This window comes from Uloborus diversus, chromosome 10 (genome assembly GCF_026930045.1).
Source record: "Uloborus diversus isolate 005 chromosome 10, Udiv.v.3.1, whole genome shotgun sequence".
In the NCBI taxonomy this organism is placed as follows: Eukaryota; Metazoa; Arthropoda; class Arachnida; order Araneae; family Uloboridae; genus Uloborus; species Uloborus diversus.
In genome coordinates, this window is record NC_072740.1 from 109,949,475 (window position 1) to 109,969,085 (window position 19,611).

General features: G+C 33.7%; 1 protein-coding gene across 1 annotated transcript in view; it reads left to right on the plus strand.

The window, feature by feature from the left end:
• LOC129231439 (sestrin homolog) overlaps positions 1-19,611 on the plus strand; it is a 158,689-nt gene that overhangs the window by 21,196 nt on the left and 117,882 nt on the right. The window contains exon 2 of the mRNA XM_054865755.1: positions 9,740-9,829. Within this exon, the coding sequence (XP_054721730.1) occupies positions 9,812-9,829 (18 nt within the window). The 5' untranslated portion in view covers positions 9,740-9,811. The remainder of the gene's footprint in view (positions 1-9,739; positions 9,830-19,611) is intronic.

Consider the following 19,611-nt stretch of genomic DNA (forward strand, 5'->3'; position numbering starts at 1 on the left):
TACTATTTTCACATTTTGTTTTAGAGAATTTTGTTTTTTTCATTTATCTTTCTACGCATTGTTTTCAATATACAGTAGTTCAATTTCGCCCCGCAAGATATCTTATTACAGTGTCCCTCGAAAGCCAATATTTCCAAGAACTACTCATCATTCTTCGCTGCCGAAAACGCCCTCACATAAGAAGATTTAGGGAATAAAAAAGACTCCTGTGTGTGTCATTGGGACTCACTGAAAAAGAAAGTTAAAGAATTTGTTTTTCGCGCTTTCCAACACAATAGATTGAAATTGTTAAAATAAGCAAGAATTTCATTGAGGAAAAAAAAAAAAACTTCTGCATTATCTTGGCCATTTTTTATGCGAAAGAAATCAAGCTCGATGTTTTTCTAACGAAAGAAGAAAATTATTAAACTGAAAGAAAAAAAGGAAAGTTTCGAGCATTTCTTTGAAAACTTATTTCATATATATCCGAATGCAGTGGGGTTTCTTTGATGAGACCACCCAATAGGCCACGAAAATTTTCAAAGATGGTGTCTGGAAGACAAAAAACAAATAATTTATTTTATCATCACATCTAACAGGAAATACATTTTCTGTTAGAATGCTGATTTCAACGCATTTTTTCTTTTTTCTGAAATACATAGGTAACTTTTTTCTCTTACGGGGAAAAGGCAATGTTTAGATTCGCCCAGGGAAATAATTTGAAACTCCTCCGATAAAAAATGGCATTTCGTGATTGGAAATACGTGTTTCTTCCATTGAGGGTAAATTAATACTGAACTTGAGGAACAGAAATGAACGGTCTTTAGAATTCACTGTAGTGTCGTGTGTTTAACTGTATTTTCGGTTGAAGGCTGAAAGAATATTGCCGTTTCTTGAATTGGAATTTAAGAAAAATATCATAACATTCGGACACTATGCAGTTATACAGTCGAAGCAAAGTCTTGACAATGCGCTTGGTACTTAGAAGCAAAAATATATAGACCGTGCAGCTAGTGATTAAGTACAATAAATGTATACATTGACTCGCAGTTTGAAAAAATAACTGTTAAGAACGAATAATCACTTAGAGAAGATTTGAATTTTTAAGGTCTGTTCGAACAAGAATGTTATTTGGTTTTCTTCTTGCAGTTTATCTACTGAAATAGTTATGCATCGTAATGTTATAATTTTAATTAGGCTGGTATTCAGGCCATCATTAAAACTTGTCAATCGTCGTGACTGACAGGCTTCATTTATGTTTGTTCAGCCTGCTTCGTGATATAGACATGCAATTTTTTTTAATGTAAGGTATTCAACATTCGCAGAAACTCAACTAGAGGATTATACTGAATAAAGAAACTTCGTAAAGGTAGTTTAAGTTCTGAAGAAAGAAAGCAATTTTTAAATTGTTTAGTTGTTAGTAGAAATTCCTTCACTCGTATGAAAGAAATATGCTGATTTTTGCGGTTTTCGGTTCTCATAAGTATCCATTTTGCAAGACAGTCACGTTTTCATGTATCCTGTCACCAGTGTCTTATGTGGGAGATCACGAGAGGTCACTACGGCCTCCCTAAAATTTTCTGACTTGGTACACTTTTAGTGACGATTCGTCAAAATTATCATCATACTGTAGTTGTTCATTCAGTTTAGTTCAAAAAGTTTAGAGTTCATTCAGCAAAATTTGGAGTTCCATTCCACAAAATTATCATTATTCGTCAAAATTTAGTGTTCTATTCGGCAATTTGAGAATTTCTCCCCTTGCAAAAATTTAAGTTAGGGCACCCCTGCCTCTCATGTTGTCCCCGCACACACTGAAATGACCCGTTTTCAGAAAAGACAGAATTGATGAGGCATACTGACTTTCTGGTTCCTTTCTCGCGTTACCCATGTTGTCTACAAAAAAGAATGTATTCAATTATATGATTTCTGAACCCGCGAAATTCAACTTAATATGAGGTTAACCCTAAGCTTGAGGTTTTTGGAGTTTGTATTATTTTTCATTTTGTCTTTTCTAGGCATTCTTCAAAAAAAAAAGTTTGTCTTAACTTCAGTGTTGATTTCTTACTACTAACTCATGTTGAACAATCCCCTATAATATTAAAATCTGTTCGCTCCGTCTGTCTGAAGATCGATCTTCTCGAGAACCGCTGCAAATCGAGAGTCAAACAAGATACCAATCAATTTGAAATTTTCCAAAGAAAACAATAGGACCAATCTCGTAATTGTGCGACTTTAATTAGCGGAGATATTAATTAAAACGTTAATTAACAATACGTTCTCGGGAATTTTTACTTCTTTCCTGTTGCCATTTTACTTATTGGTTAGAAAATAAAATTCTAATGATTGTTTTAAGAGCGCAGTTTTTTGGCTGTTATCCAAGTCTTAAAACAACTTTTCCGTCTAGAATTTCATTTTAAATTGGTTGGCCGGTTGCTCTATTCGAACTTAACCTTTATTTATCGTCTGCCTTTTTATTTTTTTAGTCAGCGCTCTTTAATATTTTCAGCCATAGATTAATAATAAGAGTAGACCGAGCTTTCCCAAACTTGTTGATGAAAAAATTGGTTCATGGATACATCATGTGACTGGTGGAAGGCTTGGCGAAAACTTTGGCAGCATGGTTGCTAGATGGCAACATTATCTATAGTTTGACACTCGACGTATTTTAAGACGTAATGTGTTTGCATTATAATTTTTTTTTCCAGGTGCAGAGATTGAATTGTTTTTCTTTTAGTTATGCACTATTTTGACATTACTAATTAGTTTTTGATCACAGTTTTCAGTAACTTTTATTTCATTCGGAACTGCTACGTCAGCGTTGGCGTGAACGTAATGACGTAAACGTTTTGCGTTAACGCAAAAATGTACTAATCGGTATCTTAAATTGAAATTGTAGGTAAAAATCTTACCGCTTGCCGAATCTTTTTGGGCGCTTACATCTTTAATTGCTTAGAGAGTTATTGAAATTGACTAAAGAAAATGCACAGTACTATCTAAACGAAAAACTCGCTATATTAACAAAATATTTACGACTTAGAATAACAAATTTACAAATCCAACTCCATAAAAGATCATTCTTCCGTGTTCCATCAATTTTATTTATTTTATTTCTCGCATAGCGGTTGTTGATCGTCTGCTACGATCAATGCCCGCTGTTGCTACGATATCCACGAGTCACATGGTTTGGTTTATGAGCAGCAAAAGGGTTGCCATAGCTCGGTCTACTCTTATTATTAGTCTATGTTTTCAGCATATGAAAGTTAATCGCAACTCCAGAGCTCGAATACGCTACCTTGCGGAGATTTACAAAACTGCCGAAAAAACTAAAACATTGCGTTCCATGTGTTCATTTTGGACAAAACAAACAGTTTGTTATGTGTATTTTTTTTATTTGCGTAATTCATCATTTGGAATCGTCATTCGCAACAGCGTAACATCAAAAATATCTGATATAAACTGTGAGTACACATTTTATTTATCTTGTTCTGAGTGAATTTGAATAAATATCAGTTTTTCAATTCGATGAAAAAAAAAGCGGACTTAACAACATTGACTGGACACTTTTCCTTAACCTAATTCCACATAAATGATTTAAATAACCTTTGTTACTACAGTATCCTACTGAAATAGACAGTATGCAAATAAATTTTTTTGAAAATATTTATCTCAGAACAGATTGAAAAATCCAGAAAGAACGTTAAGAATGAAAAAAAAAAAAAAAAAAAATTGGAATTTTTATAGCTAAAATATCGCGCCAACTTTATTGCTCTGCAAAAGCTGTCATTATCGGTGGAATAATTTCGCCAAAAATATGTTTATAGGGTTATGGTTTTAAAATTGCGTGAAAGAATAATGTATCTTGACAAGATTTCGCATATCAGTTAAATCATTTCCATGACGCATGAATTAAATGCATGATGATTTCTTTTGATATCCAATCATATAGTCATAGAAATAAATTATCTAGTGTTAAACGTTACTCTTGACAGTCTGTCACGTATGTGCACTATGTGACAAAAATGTCAACAAATGCCGGAAATGTCGCGAAACTGAACTTAATATGTACTAATGTATAGAAAAAACGGTACAAAATGGAAATGCCGTTCGAAGAGAACCAAAAGTTTATGAATTCCGAATTCAACATCGTGAAAATGGCTGCTTCAGAACAACTTACTGTGTGTTCTGCATTAATTTTTTACTTTCGTAATACTTTTTGATTTCTAATCTCTTTCTACATGGGTCAGAATAACCAAAAGACTTTGAAAAATCTTTTCAAATGAATAAAGAACAAAAAATCATACATGCGAACAAAAATATCTGTCATTTCCTAAGTTTAGAAGCAATTTATACGTTACAGCGTGCGTTTGTTTTAGTTTTTTCATCCGCCATTAGACAGTGACTGCAACGCCCCCTATAGTTTGTTGGAGTTGCGAATTTCTTTCGCCGTGTTTGTTTTAGAAAGTGTTTTATTCCGAATCTCAATCGGCTGCATTATTTTTTCTTTCATTAGCAACGCTCATATATTTGTTTTTGTGCGACTCATTATGTTTATTCTGTTGGACTTTTCTATTTTACATTGTCACCTCTCTAGAATAGGTGAGTTTTCGAATTTAAACTCTCTTTATTCTTCCTTTTTATACTTTTGAAATACATTTTGTACAGTTAGAAGAACACGCTAAATTAAGACTGATTAGATTTCTTTAAATGATCACGTTATATTAAGATTGTTTAGATTTCTTTAAATAAACACGTTAAATTAAGATTGTTTAGATTTCGTTAGATGAAACAAAAGTTCTAGAACTAAGAAAGTTTACTCTTTTAATGATTTTAACTGAATAATAATCTGTTGAAATTAGCTCCGTGTAAAAGTATTTTTTTCTCTAAACAGTTGCTAATGTTCAATAGACAAAATGTTGGTTAATGTTCGAAATGAACAAATTGGAAAATCGAAAAATTTAATAAATAAACATTGCACGGAATAAGAAATAAATTAATACCTTTATGCTTTTGGAGAAACGGAGCCCGTGCTTGGGGTACTTTGGTCCGCATTAAGAAAACCTTTTGTTACAATTTCAATGATGAATATTATCAATATTGTAACACACTTATACTTCATCACCATTTACGCCAGAACCATTTAAATTTTTGCAAGAATCAGCACAATTCACAGTTCAATATTTCTATCAACAGACTATTTCTTTTGAAGTCTTTTAAGAGTGGACAACGTACCTGAGTTCTTGGTTTTGAAAAAATGCTAACATATTTTTCTCTTTGTGACTCGTGATAATAATAATAGTTCTATGTTTCCGTAATTTTCCCTAACCGCCCTTCCTAAAAAAAAAAAAAAAAAAAAAAACCTTTCATTTATTTATTTTTTTTAAATCGATTGATCGTGGTTTGGTTTTAACTACTTCTATGCTTCTACCTTAATTATGAGTTCCATTTTTGAAATATATTCATGTATAAGGTAGAATCCATGTCAATTCAACCAAGGTGTTCACCTTGATGGTTCTTGATTTTTTTTTTTTTTTTTTTTTTTTGAATTAAACATAAGTTAAAATTCGGTAAAAAAAATTGTTATAAGCGTGTTTTTTTTTTTTTTTTTGGTTTTGCACAAAAAAAAAAAAAAAAAATTCCTGGACCGAGATACAGACCATCAAACATAGCGTGTCGGACATCATTTCTCACTTGCGATTTTTGGCAAAATTTGTGTAGTTCCTTATTTCTAGAACGGTACAACATATTTTGTAGCGAAATGTTTCATGTAAAAGTTTTTTTTTTTTTTTTTTTTGAGGCGTGCACCCTTTTTAATTTCACGTAATCAACCAAGCAATATGTGTCATTTTATGTAAAAAGCTTATTGTTATTGCACATAAAATGTTTGGATAGAGTTGAAATGTAGGTATGCAATTCATTTCATAGTTGATATTTGATATATTTTTCATCTTTTGCGCTAATTGAAAATACTCATAACTCACTGACAGCTATTATATTAATGTTAATGGGATTTATGGCAAAAATATGTTTTACTGCGGCTTCGCAAACCCTACATTACCTGCAGTTTTTTTATCCTTAATGCGTTAGAAGCAGATGTTAGACTATTACAAAAACATCAACTTAACATCCCTTTCACTTTTGGGATAGCCCGTGCAACGCCGGCCGACGCAGCTAGTAATTTATAATTTCTTTATGTTTGTGACTGTCGTTTGTAATTTACGTTGTATGTGTAACTTTATTTATTGTATTTTGCTTATTGTTTGTTATGCATTTGTGTGTTTTGTTAATAAATCTTATCTTATTCTCTGTTTACTGTTTGTAAAAATATTCCCAGATGAGTAATTTACACGTGGAACGGACTTGAATTGGGTAAAAAAGTTGAGGTCCGTATCCGCATGTGTATTCGCGGATCTAGGCACTAATTTTCCAGTTCCGTATCCGCGGATCTACATTTTTTAACGATTCGGCACGTCACTAATAGCAACATAAAAAAGGCACCTAAATTATTTGTAAGATTCGTTGCTGAAAAGTAACAAGTGTTTGCTCCAACCTGCGCCTCAGTTTTGAATTTTATTTACACACTTCTTAGCCTACGTTTCACTTGTAAATTTTAAGTTTGGCATTCTATTTCCATGCATTCATTGGTGTTGATTTATAAGAAGTAACTAATAATAACTACACTGGTGTGCAAAAATTAAGGACGAGACGGTTTTTTCAATATAACGTTGTAAAAAAGCTTTCCAAATCAACACATTTAATACCGTAAGATCCCCAATACGTAATTACATGTGTAATGTAAGCAACACTTACTAAAAGAGAAATCAGAGGGATAAAAAGAAGCTTTATTGAAAAAGTAGCATTGAGCGCAATGCGACTGAAGGCCGAAACATCCAGCCCTCACAAACAAGTCCAGCAAGAAACATCCGGTCTTTAGTAGGGGATATGATCTCCCCCGACTGCTAGGCAGGTTTCACAGCGTCTGCCCATGCTGAGAATGAGGGTGTCAATGAGTTGTTGAGGCATTGCTGCCCATTCGTCTTGCAGCGCCAATCGAAGCTCCCGAATCTTTACTGGTGGTAAGGTACGAGCTGCCGAGCGTCTGCCTAGAAAATCCCATACATGCTCGATGGGATTGAGATCCGGAGATCGTGCCGGCCAATCCATACGTTCAATATCCTCACTCTCTAAGAGCTGTTCAGCAGCTACCGTGCGATGACATGTTGCATTGTCGTCCATGAAAAGGAACTGCGGACCCATAGCTCCTCTAAAAAGACGCACATATGGAAGAAGAATCTCGTTACAATAACGGGTCCCGTTGACTGAACCTGCGTCGAAGATGTGAAGGTCTGTACGACTACCAAGCATGATGCTTCCCCAAACGAGAACACCGCGACCTCCATACCTGTCCCTTTCAATGATGTTCGAGGGATGATTGCGGCTTCGCCGCTCTCTCCAGATGAGTAGGCGATCAGAATCGCTACTCAGACTGAATCTGCTGTCATCTGTAAAGAGTATTCGTCCCCATTCATTGTCTCTCCAATTCCGGTGTTCCCGGCACCACAGAGAGCGCCTTCTCCGATGGACAGGCGTTAGAGGTACACACCGTATAGGGCGTCGTGCAAACAGACCACCATCGTGCAGTCTTCTGGCCACGGTAAAACGCGATATCGGTCGTCCAGTCGCCTGTGTCGTGTGTCTAGCGATTTCTCCCGCTGTCTGCCGCCTGTTTCTTCTGGCCTGTAAGAAAATATACCGGTCACCTGCGGGTGTGGTTCCTCGTGGACGACCACTACTGAACCCCCGGATAGCTGTTCCTGTAGTTTAAAATTGTCTCCAAAGTCGTGAAACGATGTTGTGAGCAATTCCGAACTCTGCAGCCACACTTGTCACACTGCGGCTTTCCTCCAACTTCCCAATGATTCGACCTCGGGTAAAAGCATCCAGATGTCGTCTAACAGATTGATTATTCACCATTTCTCGCTGAGGCAGCAACTCGGTGTGATTTTAACTGCTATACGGCGTGCAATCTCTTTGCCAGAAATACTGATCTTACACCTACAACATACTTGATACTACTCAGACACTCCCCTATTACGTCTGCCTGCATATCTGCGCATGTGCTACCGTACATCACCTTACTTAATCTCCTGATTGGTCTTTCTGTCCGCTCTGCCTCTTCGTTCAGCTGATATGCTAATTTTTCGACTTCGTCCTTAATTTTTGCACACCAGTGTATATAAGTAACTAATGCAGGTTTACGTCACATACTATTTTTGGCTTTTTAATCTGCGTCACAGCTTGCTAAAAACATTTTTCTTCCTCCTCTCAACCAGGGTTGGCAAAATCCCGGGTTTTTTAAAAAAAAGCCCATGGACCCAGGGTTTTTTGGGGTTTTTTAAATAAAATCCAAAAAAAAAACCAACTAAAGCTGGTTTTTTTTTTTGTCCTTTTTTAGGGAAAATGCGGGTACTTGTAGCATATTGTAGTGTAAGTGTATCGACAAAGCACAAAAATTGTCTTGTGGTAAAAAAAGCTCGAAAATTCAGCGTTTTCTGAAGAAAAGCATAAAAAACGCCAAAACCCAAGAATGGTGAAGTTTCAGATTTTTTAGTTTCCATGATTATCAACAGTTAAGGCAAAGTTACTTCTCGAGTGATAAAATCTATTGTTCGTTAGTTCGTTTTTTAATTACTACATTTTTTTTTTTTTTGAATTCTACTTTATTGTATTTCATTTTGTTATGCGCTGTAGAACCTCAAGTAGTTTAAATCTCATTTTACTGAATTTCAGCTTAATCAAGACATTTCTTTAAATTTCATTTTACCCGTTTTTCTATTTCTGTGTACAGAGTAAGAAATATTAAACTTTTTCGTCAAATAATGAAAATACTGTACATCCTATTCCGTTTTCTGTCCGACCGTTTGTAACACTGTTAATTTCTAAAAAATATACCTTGTTTATTCAAGATTTGTGACGTGTTGGTTTGCAGAAAATAATTCAAATGAAAGCCTTTTAGCTAGAGTAGTTTCCTCTGCACAATCTACAAATATTGAGAAAATCAGACGTGACAGGACTTAGTCAAGATAATTTGAGTTATTTATTGACCAGTTAAAGAAAAAGGTTAAATATATTTATTTAAAATCTTTGAAGTATTTTTTTAATGCCATTAAGAGTTAAGAAATACTATTAAAGTTCAAAATTCATTTTTTATGTCCATTGTCTGTGGTGAAGAACAAATAAAAAAGAAGTTTAAATTGTGAAAGTATTTATATTAATTAATTTTTTTAAAAACTTCTCAGAAAATTTAAAAAACCCAAAAGTGGGCTAAATAATGGGTTTTTTTAAATGGGTTATTTTCAAAAAAAAAAACCATTGGGTCCAACCCAATTGGGTCCAATCCGGCCAACCCTGCTCTCAACATTAGAGAAAAATACGCATGCTTTTCAAAATTAATTCAAAAATTTGGACAACCTCTTAAGTCGATTTATTTTGATGAATTTAGTAATGGGGCAAAAATCTTTGTAAAAGTCAATAACTTGGTTATGAGTGATTAAATATAGTTTTAAAGAATATTTATTGTGTATCTAAAAGTTTTTCTATGCTTACAATGTATCATCTTATTTTTGATCAGTTTGTCTAACGTGATGGATAAATTCAAATTTTATCATTGAATATTTAGTATTTTAATGAATCAAAACTTTCAAAGCTAAGAGAAAGAAAAAACTATAAAAATTTTGAAATCTTTTTCTCTACAATTTTACAGGTCTCTGCTTGATACTATAAATCTGTGAACTCTGAGCAATAAGATTTGTTAAATCGGTGCTTTTCGGCTACCATGAACGGCGAAAAAAAAGTAAGTAATACGCACTAAATTTCTTTATTTAGTCAAGTTGTTTTACATTTTATGCTTGTAATGTATAAAACAGATTTTCAAATAAAGATAAGGCAGCAAGATTGAAGGGATATAGATAAATCTATATAAATAAAAATGTACGCGATGTTTCAAAAAGAATGACCCGATTTCAAAAAATTATAACTATTCAGATTTTAATCAGTTTCGTTAAATAAAGGTATCGTTAGAATGGGGAAAATTTCAAGTTTCACGGAGTTGCCGACAGGTAGCTCTCTTTCCTCTCCGCCATTTCAGTATTTGAAAATGGCGACTGAACGACAAAAATCGTATTTTGTTCTACGCTTCGTGAAGTGCGAGTCCGTAACAAGTGTTCAGTGTGATTTTCGTCGAGAATACCGTGCTGTTGGACCCCCTGCCCCAAAGAGCATTCGAAGATTGTATAAAAACAATTCAAATACCTAGGTTGTTTGTGTAAGCAGTGGAAGCAGTCGATGCAGACATGCTTGCAAAAGTTTGGGACGAATTTGACTATTGTGTAGATATATGCCGTGCATCCAAGGGTGGACATATTGAGCACCTTTAATTTTGTATGTGAAAAAACTTTATTGTTATCCATGTAATATAAAATTAATCTGAAGTATCTATCTCCAACAGTTTTCATAATATACGTATTTCAAATCGGGTCATTCTTTTTGAAACACCCTGTTTAATATATAAATAAAAATGGCTGTATGTGTGCGGCTGGGGGAGGAGGGGGGAGGGATGCGTGTCTCCAGTTTTCGTCGGCCAATCTTTGCCAAATTTGGCAAAGGTCACTTGATAAGTGCGAAAGGTATTCATGTTGTGGCGTGAGTCAACTGTATGTATTGTTGTTACAGAATTGTTGTATTGTTGCACAATATATTGGCTTTTAAAACACAGATTTAAAAACGCATATTGTAGACTATAACCATGTGGTGAACGAGCACAACGAGCTCGAAACCCGAATCGAATTGAATGGAACGACCGATAACGAGCAGGGGGGAATAAATCTCTGATTATTGTTGCTTGACATTGCCATTCTCTAGAATGGCATCATTTGTTTTTCTTGTTAGTTAATTTAAAAGTTTTTTTGTTTTTTTTGGTTTCAGAATAAGTATTTCAGTCCATAAAAATCAAGCTTCAGGGATCCCGAAGCTTACATTATGTATTAAATCAATTTTGTTCATCCGTGTTTTATTTTAGAAAGTTCTCAGTATCATATATGCACTAATGTGTTTTGCAGTAGTTGTTTTCCTTTTTTATTAGTTTTCAAGTACTGTTAGAGCTTTCATATAACTATTTATCGCAAGGAATTAATAAGTTACAAATTGAAATAATTCCGAAGACTTATATTATGCATAAACCAGTTTTATGTTGTCAGCATTTAAGTAACTACCAGTAGCTACAACTCCTTATTTATGTATATATATCAATAAAATTAATGTTCGTGCTAAGTATTGACATCCTGTCCTTCGGGAAAGTCTCTCATTGATTGCATGTGAGAGACCATATCTAATAGACTGAATTTAGTTTGACGCAAGGGAGGCGAATTAATCGGACGTCTGTGCAAGCGTAGTGATGGGCAAAACGGTTCTGTTTCGTGAGTCACTCAGACCGATTCAGTCACTCAAAAGAAAAGGGTCTGTTAAACCAGGGATGCCCAAGTTCAATGGCACAAATCTCTCCCCCCCCCCCCCATTTTTCTCAACCCTTCTTCTTTTTTTTTAATTTTTTTAGCTCACTTTCTTTATTTATTTGTTTTTTAAAATATTTTGTTTTCTTAATTTTTTATAAAGATTTTTATTTATTTATTTATTTATCTTTAATTATTAATATTATTATTATTACTTTATTAGAAAACTTCTGTGCTACACCAATGACGTACACACACCCACCCAATATAATAAATAAATAAATCCCCCCCCCCCCCAAAAAAAAATATTTTTTTTTCATGGCCCAACTTGCGCCGTAATCCCCCTCTGTGTGCACCCCTGTGTTAAACAGTTTACGAGCCCGATCTCTGAAAAGAAATGAAAACTAAACACTTGTCATAAGAGCCTAAACAAATATTTAATATATCCGTCGGGGGCCTCCGTGACTCTGATGTAAGAAACTTCGCTTTAAATGCCGAAGATTAGTTCGATTCCCACCGGCGGCTTGGGCGTTATTTCCTTTTTTTTCTGTTTTGTTAATCTTTCTTCTGACATCTAATCTGTAAATTATTATGTATAACCTCTTGATGCAATGGCGTCTTATATCTTCATAGTGGTTATTAGCTATGAACACGAAAACAATACATTCACCGATATTTTTTGGGACAAATATACCATATCGCGGACATATGTATCGTATGCACAGGGTGGTCCAAAAAGTAACTTTCCCTATATACAAAGTGCTAGCGATGATAACTGCCGAACCAATAGTTGTAGTTATAGTATTTTTGAAGGTTTGCGCTCGAGATCAGGTTGATTATAAATAACGCAGTGCTTACGGTTATGGTTAAAGGATTTTGAAGTTTGTAACTGGAAACACCTATTTTCCCTTGAGCAAATCGATCAGCGTATTAGAAAACCACAAATAGCGTCGGAATGATCGTCATGTGACGAAAACCACTAGTTGGTGTATTCGAGCATCTGGCTGAATTAACACTATTTCCACACTACATTTTAAAAGTTTCTTTTCAACAAGCAATGCTTTCCACGTAGTCTTTTGTGCTTCTACTAATGTTCAATCCCGTGAAATATGCAAAGTAATTCTAAGATCTTAATATTTTGTGCTGTCATTAGGCCTAAAAATACTGATCTGTCAAATGTTCTAAAACTAAAATGATCGTCACATGCCAACCGTTCCAACACAATTTGGGGTTTCCAAAACGCTGATCAATTTGTGTATATAAGCAATGGGGACTGCAATTAGAAAGTTGTTCAATGTAACCGTAACCGTGAGAACTGCTTCGTTTTAATCATCGCAATCTCGGACGTATATCTTCAAATAACCATAATGAAAATTGTGGTTCAATTGGTTCAGCGGATAGGCCACTAGGATTCATTTATAGGGAAAGCTACTTTTGAATCACCCTGTACATCTATATCTAACATCTAACTACCACTTCTTCTCGTGTTGCTGATGAGCCTCTTATTTCGACTTGAAAAAGAGTGTTTTCGACCATGGCTGTACAGCCATTATCTCTCATTTCCCCATTTCCAAATCTTAATCTGTTCATTATGGTGTTAGTTATCGGAATCTTCAGTGCTTGTGTGAAGAAAATCTGCGAGCTACGTAGAAGTGTGTTTGTTGTTGTTTTTTTTTTTTTTAATTTTTTTATTTGTCCTTTAATTACTCTGAATTTTTTCCTTTCTTCATGGCATTGATTTTAGCATCTTGCTAAATAATATTATTTTAAATTAGGAAGTCGCCCGTCAGGGTATGACAGGTTAAAATTGCTTCTAAATTTTAACGAAGCAATTGCCTGTTTGGTGATATTTTGATCATTGAAATTTTAACCCTAACTCCAGAGGGTTAACCCTAAACTCCTGTAGATAGCGTTCAATGTTGACCAAATTTTCGTTTCCTCATTCTCCTAAAATGACAGTCTTACCAGTAAAACGGTTAAGTTACCCGATTCAGTTCAGCCTTGTCGAAATAAAGCATTTCCATGCATGTCAAACATTACCAAAAAATATTGTCAAATTATCATGCCGTGGCGCTAGTTTCATTGTTGGTGACGTCGGGCGCGTTATTCGATCATTCGCCATTATATATATGAGGATAATCTCCGAGCAGTGCTTCCGACGGAATCGTAACATTTTTTAAAGTTGAATAAAATAAAGTATAAGTACTCATGGGTAAAAAAATTTTGTTTAAATTAATGATATTTGAATAATACCTTTTCGGCCGCTGCTAGTCTACATCAAAAGCGAGTATCTTGTTTACTTTCTTTTATTTTTCATGTAATGAATCTATTTTTTTTCTTTCTTAATATCATTGATTTTACTATATTGCGAAATAATTGTGCTTTAAATAAGCTACTAAAAGTGCTTTTTACGAAATCATAACATTAAAAAAATGTTATGACACAAAGTTTATCCTTGGGTTAGAAATTATGTTTAAGTTAGTGGTGACTGAAAAATACCTTTTTGGGTACTGCGAGTATCTCCAAAGGCAGTGTTTTTCTTTTTCAAAGATAACTGCCGAAATCAAATAGCAAAAAGCTATAAAATCATGAAAAAAGTTTAAAAGCTAAATAAGTCAAATCAGCAATTGTAAGTTCAAAAGTATGAAGTTTAATTTTCGCTTCAAAGAAAAAAATGTTTCAAAATAAAATTATATGTTCATAAATAAAAAGTGTTCAATTAGGTAATTTAAATGCTTACTCTATTTAAAGTCTAGATTTGAATCTTTAACTAAAATAAAGCTGGAACTTGACCAATTTTAGAAGTTTTCATTTATTATGTAATGAAGTTGAAAATTAATTCATCGCGCGTAAAGTTATTGCTCTACGAGAAAAAAAAAATCGTTGCATTCAATGTGCTAGTTTTTATTCATCCTTATATATTATTTCTGTAGCCTGTTTTTGGTTTCTACGCCAAATTTCCCTCAATTCTTGATCGATTTCTTTGATTTACGGCTTATTTTATAGCTTATGGTGCTGGCTACTGACGAAAAACAGACCCAAGGTCTAAAAATTGTTTCTTTTAGCCGAAAAACCTGTTTTAAAGAACCAGAATAAGGTTTTCGGTCAAACTTATAACTTTAATTTGCGCTATGACCGACAGAGCTGAGTAGCTTGATCGGCAGAGCGTTCTCTTCATAACCAGGAGATTACGTGTTCGGGCCCACGTCCGGACAATCTGCACCAAAAAAAATTAGAGAAATATCGCGCAGTATGTGAACACTGAACTAAATGAATAACAACTATAAGGGAATAGAATAGAATAAATGAGAAGGAAATGCTCCTTGCTGATATGAAAACATTCAGTGATTTTGTGCTAAATTACTTCGCAATTGCACGTGTTTTTTTTTTTTTTTTTTTTTGAAGCTTTGGCTCTGGAAAGAAAATTAAAGCATAATGTAAGCGAAAATATAAGTAACAGGTTTAAGATTTCAGACTACAATAGAATTGTTTTTTGTTCAGAAAAAAAATAATAAATCGTATATTGAAATATATATTCTTCTAATGAGTTTTTGACTTTTTGTACAAATAAATAAAATACTACCTAAATTTGAAGGGTAAAATATATATTTTTTCTTCTTTTTGCTAAAAAACAAATAGCTTATCACATTTTTACTACATTCGAAAAGCTACGCTTAAAAAAGAGCATAGTTCAATTTATTTTGTATTTTAACCGTGCTGTTAAATGATGAACACGTGCTGCCATCTAAGTTATAACGGTTCAAGCAGCCTGCGATAACAAATTGTAAAAATTTTCAAAAATAAAAACATTTTTCTTCAATATCTTACCTTATATATTATTCCCCTCTCATTTTAAAATTTATCAGGCTGGCTAACGACGAAAAATAGACTTACGGTCGAAAAACCAAGTTTTCGAAAACGCCCCTTGCTGTTTCAAAACCTTGATACAGCCTGTAGATCTTATGCATTTTTTTAAAGCAAAGTTCTAATGCAGTTTTCCAATTTTTTACGTCGCTTTCGGCAAAAAAAAAAAAAAAAGACTGTGTGTGTGTGTTTATATTTTAATAAAGCTTAAAAGCACTGGGCTTAGTTGTTCGGTTAAATTGATAAGTTTTTTTCGGTAGAACGTTCGGCTATAAACTATCTGAACTTCGGGCAAGCTTGGGCTGTCCGACATAATATCTAATTTGTATTAGTATTACGCATTACATGTACTCATAACATACACACGTTAATAAAATAAATGCAGTGGGAATGCTACTTGGTGTTTCGATTCCTTTATGCAGGCTACAGTTATCATTCGGATAAGTTGACTGTCAATCGAAGGGTGTTCTTCCTTTTTTTAAGCTTTGACTCCGTCCAGACCACTAAACAAAATGTAAGCATAAAAAAGTATTAGATTTACCTCAAGGGAATCCTTTTTGTGCAGAAAACATTTTCTTTGTACGCTGAAATGTAGATTTTTCTAATAGCAGTGTTCGACAGTTTATACAAATGAAAAAAATTCTACGCCAAATTAAAACTCCGAGTTTCACACAAAAAATACGTTTTGTCTACGTTCGAAAAATTACACTTAAAAAACGGAATCAGTTCAACTGGTTTTGGTTTTGAATTTTAAGTGTTCGATTAAAAGAGAAACATGTGCGTACATTTAAGCCGTAACTGTTAAAGCAACCTTCTATGTGAAATAGTTCAATATTCAAAGATAAAAACACTTATTCTCAATCTAATTTATTACTTCTCTAGAATTTTCGTTTCAATCGCTACGAGAGATCTTCGTCATTCTTTAATCAAATTCCATGCTTTTCGAATAATTTTAAATCGTATCATGCTGGTTAATGACAAAACATAGAAGCATGATCTTATTATTATTATTATTTTTTTGGCAAAAAGCTTTTTTGCTGTTTTTTACTACGCATTCCTTCAATGAATAGCTTTCGAAAAGGAAGGCGCAATTGCTAGGTTTGTTGGGGTGTCGGGCTGTTAATCAGAATGGCGCCAATTCGAATCCGTGCCATTAAATATCTCTTTAATATGTCTTTTTTTCCCGTCAGATGCTCACATGGGCAGGACTGTATTTGCCACAACCTGTTTTTTTACATGCACAATTATTGCTTTTTCACGAGTCGCTACTCAGCCACACTTTTAATATTATTTACTAGTCGACCCGTGCGGAACTCCGCACTGTGCTTCGAATCGTTTCATAAGGTATTTCGCTCTTTAAGAATTTCAAAGGAAGAACAATTGAAGAAGAACCGAAAAAAAAGTAAGCGCAGAAGAGAAGACATGTAACTTAAAGACATCAGTAACAAAACCTCGTTAAATACAGCGTTGTGATAATTTGATCATCGCTCACCTTTTGGTCGTACATATTTTCAATTCAAACATAAATAATATTAAAAGTGTGTAAATTTTAAAATGAGAGGGGAATAATATATAAGGTAAGATATTGAAGAAAAATGTTTTTATTTTTGAAAATTTTTACAATTTGTTATCGCAGGCTGCTTGAACCGTTATAACTTAGATGGCAGCACGTGTTCATCATTTAACAGCACGGTTAAAATACAAAATAAATTGAACTATGCTCTTTTTTAAGCGTAGCTTTTCGAATGTAGTAAAAATGTGATAAGCTATTTGTTTTTTAGCAAAAAGAAGAAAAAATATATATTTTACCCTTCAAATTTAGGTAGTATTTTATTTATTTGTACAAAGAGTCAAAAACTCATTAGAAGAATATATATTTCAATATCCTTATATATTATTTCTGTAGCCTGTTTTTGGTTTCTACGCCAAATTTCCCTCAATTCTTGATCGATTTCTTTGATTTACGGCTTATTTTATAGCTTATGGTGCTGGCTACTGACGAAAAATAGACCCAAGGTCTGAAAATTGTTTCTTTTAGCCGAAAAACCTGTTTTAAAGAACCAGAATAAGGTTTTCGGTCAAACTTATAACTTTAATTTGCGCTATGACCGACAGAGCTGAGTAGCTTGATCGGCAGAGCGTTCTCTTCGTACCCAGGAGATTACGTGTTCGGGCCCACGTCCGAACAATCTGCAACAAAAAAATTAGAGAAACATCGCGCATTACATGAACACTGAATTAAATGGATAACAACTATGAGGGAATAGAATAAATGAGAAGGAAATGCTCCTTGCTGATATGAAAACATTCAGTGGTTTTGTGCTAAATTACTTCGAAATTGCACGTGTTTTTTTTTTTTTTTTTTTTTTGAAGCTTTGGCTCTGGAAAGAAAATTAAAGCATACTGTAAGCGAAAATATAAGTAACAGGTTTAAGATTTCAGACTACAATAGAATTGTTTTTTGTTCAGAAAAAAAATAATAAATCGTATATTCAAATATATATTCTTCTAATGAGTTTTTGACTCTTTGTACAAATAAATAAAATACTACCTCAATTTGAAGGGTAAAATATATATTTTTTCTTCTTTTTGCTAAAAAACAAATAGCTTATCACATTTTTACTACATTCGAAAGCATAGTTCAATTTATTTTGTATTTTAACCGTGCTGTTAAATGATGAACACGTGCTGCCATCTAAGTTATAACGGTTTAAGCAGCCTGCGATAACAAATTGTAAAAATTTTCAAAAATAAAAACATTTTTCTTCAATTTCTTATCTTATATATTAATCCCCTCTCATTTTAAAACTTATCAGGCTGGCCAATGACGAAAAAAAGACTTACGGTCGAAAATTCAAGTTTTCGAAATCGCCTCTTGCTGTTTCAAAACCTTGATGCTGCCTGTAGTTCTTATGCATTTTTTAAAGGAAAGTTCTAATGCAGTTTTCCATTTTTTACGTCGCTTTCGGCAAAAAAAAAAAAAAAAAAAATAGCCTGTGTGTGTGTTTATATTTTAATAAAGCTTAACAGCACTGGACTTAGTTGCTCGGTTTAATTGATAAGTTTTTTTCGGTAGAGCGTTCGGCTATAAACTATCTGAACTTCGGGCAAGCTTGGGCTGTCCGACATAATATCCTTATATATTATTTCTGTAGCCTGTTTTTGGTTTCTACGCCAAATTTCCCTCAATTCTTGATCGATTTCTTTGATTTACGGCTAATTTTATAGCTTATGGTGCTGGCTACTGACGAAAAATAGACCCAAGGTCTAAAAATTGTTTCTTTTAGCCGAAAAACCTGTTTTAAAGGACCAGAATAAGGTTTTCGGTCAAACTTATAACTTTAATTTGCGCTATAGCCGACAGAGCTTAGTAGCTTGATCGGCAGAGCGTTCTCTTCGTAACCAGGAGATTACGTGTTCGGGCCCACGTCCGGACGATCTGCAACAAAAAAATTAGAGAAATACCGCGCATTACATGAGCACTGAGTTAAATGAATAACAACTATGAGGGAATAGAAAAAATGAGAAGGAAATGCTCCTTGCTGATACGAAAACATTCCGTGATTTTGTGCTAAATTACTTCGAAACTGCACGTGTTTTTTTTTTTTTTTTTTTTAAGCTTTGGCTCTGGAAAGAAAATTAAAGCATAATGTAAGCGAAAATATAAGTAACAGGTTTAAGATTTCAGACTATATACAATAGAATTGTTTTTTGTTCAGAAAAAAAATAAATCGTATATTGAAATATATAATCTTCTAATGAGTTTTTGACTCTTTGTACAAATAAATAAAATACTATCTCAATTTGAAGGGTAAAATATATATTTTTTCTTCTTTTTGCTAAAAAACAAATAGCTTATCACATTTTTACTACATTCGAAAAGCTACGCTTAAAAAAGAGCATAGTTCAATTTATTTTGTATTTTAACCGTGCTGTTAAATGATGAACACGTGCTGCCATCTAAGTTATAACGGTTTAAGCAGCCTGCGATAACAAATTGTAAAAATTTTCAAAAATAAAAACATTTTTCTTCAATATCTTATCTTATATATTAATCCCCTCTCATTTTAAAACTTATCAGGCTGGCCAATAACGAAAAAAAGACTTACGGTCGAAAATTCAAGTTTTCGAAATCGCCTCTTGCTGTTTCAAAACCTTGATGCTGCCTGTAGTTCTTATGCATTTTTTAAAGCAAAGTTCTAATGCAGTTTTCCATTTTTTACGTCGCTTTCGGCAAAAAGTGTGTTTATATTTTAATAAAGCT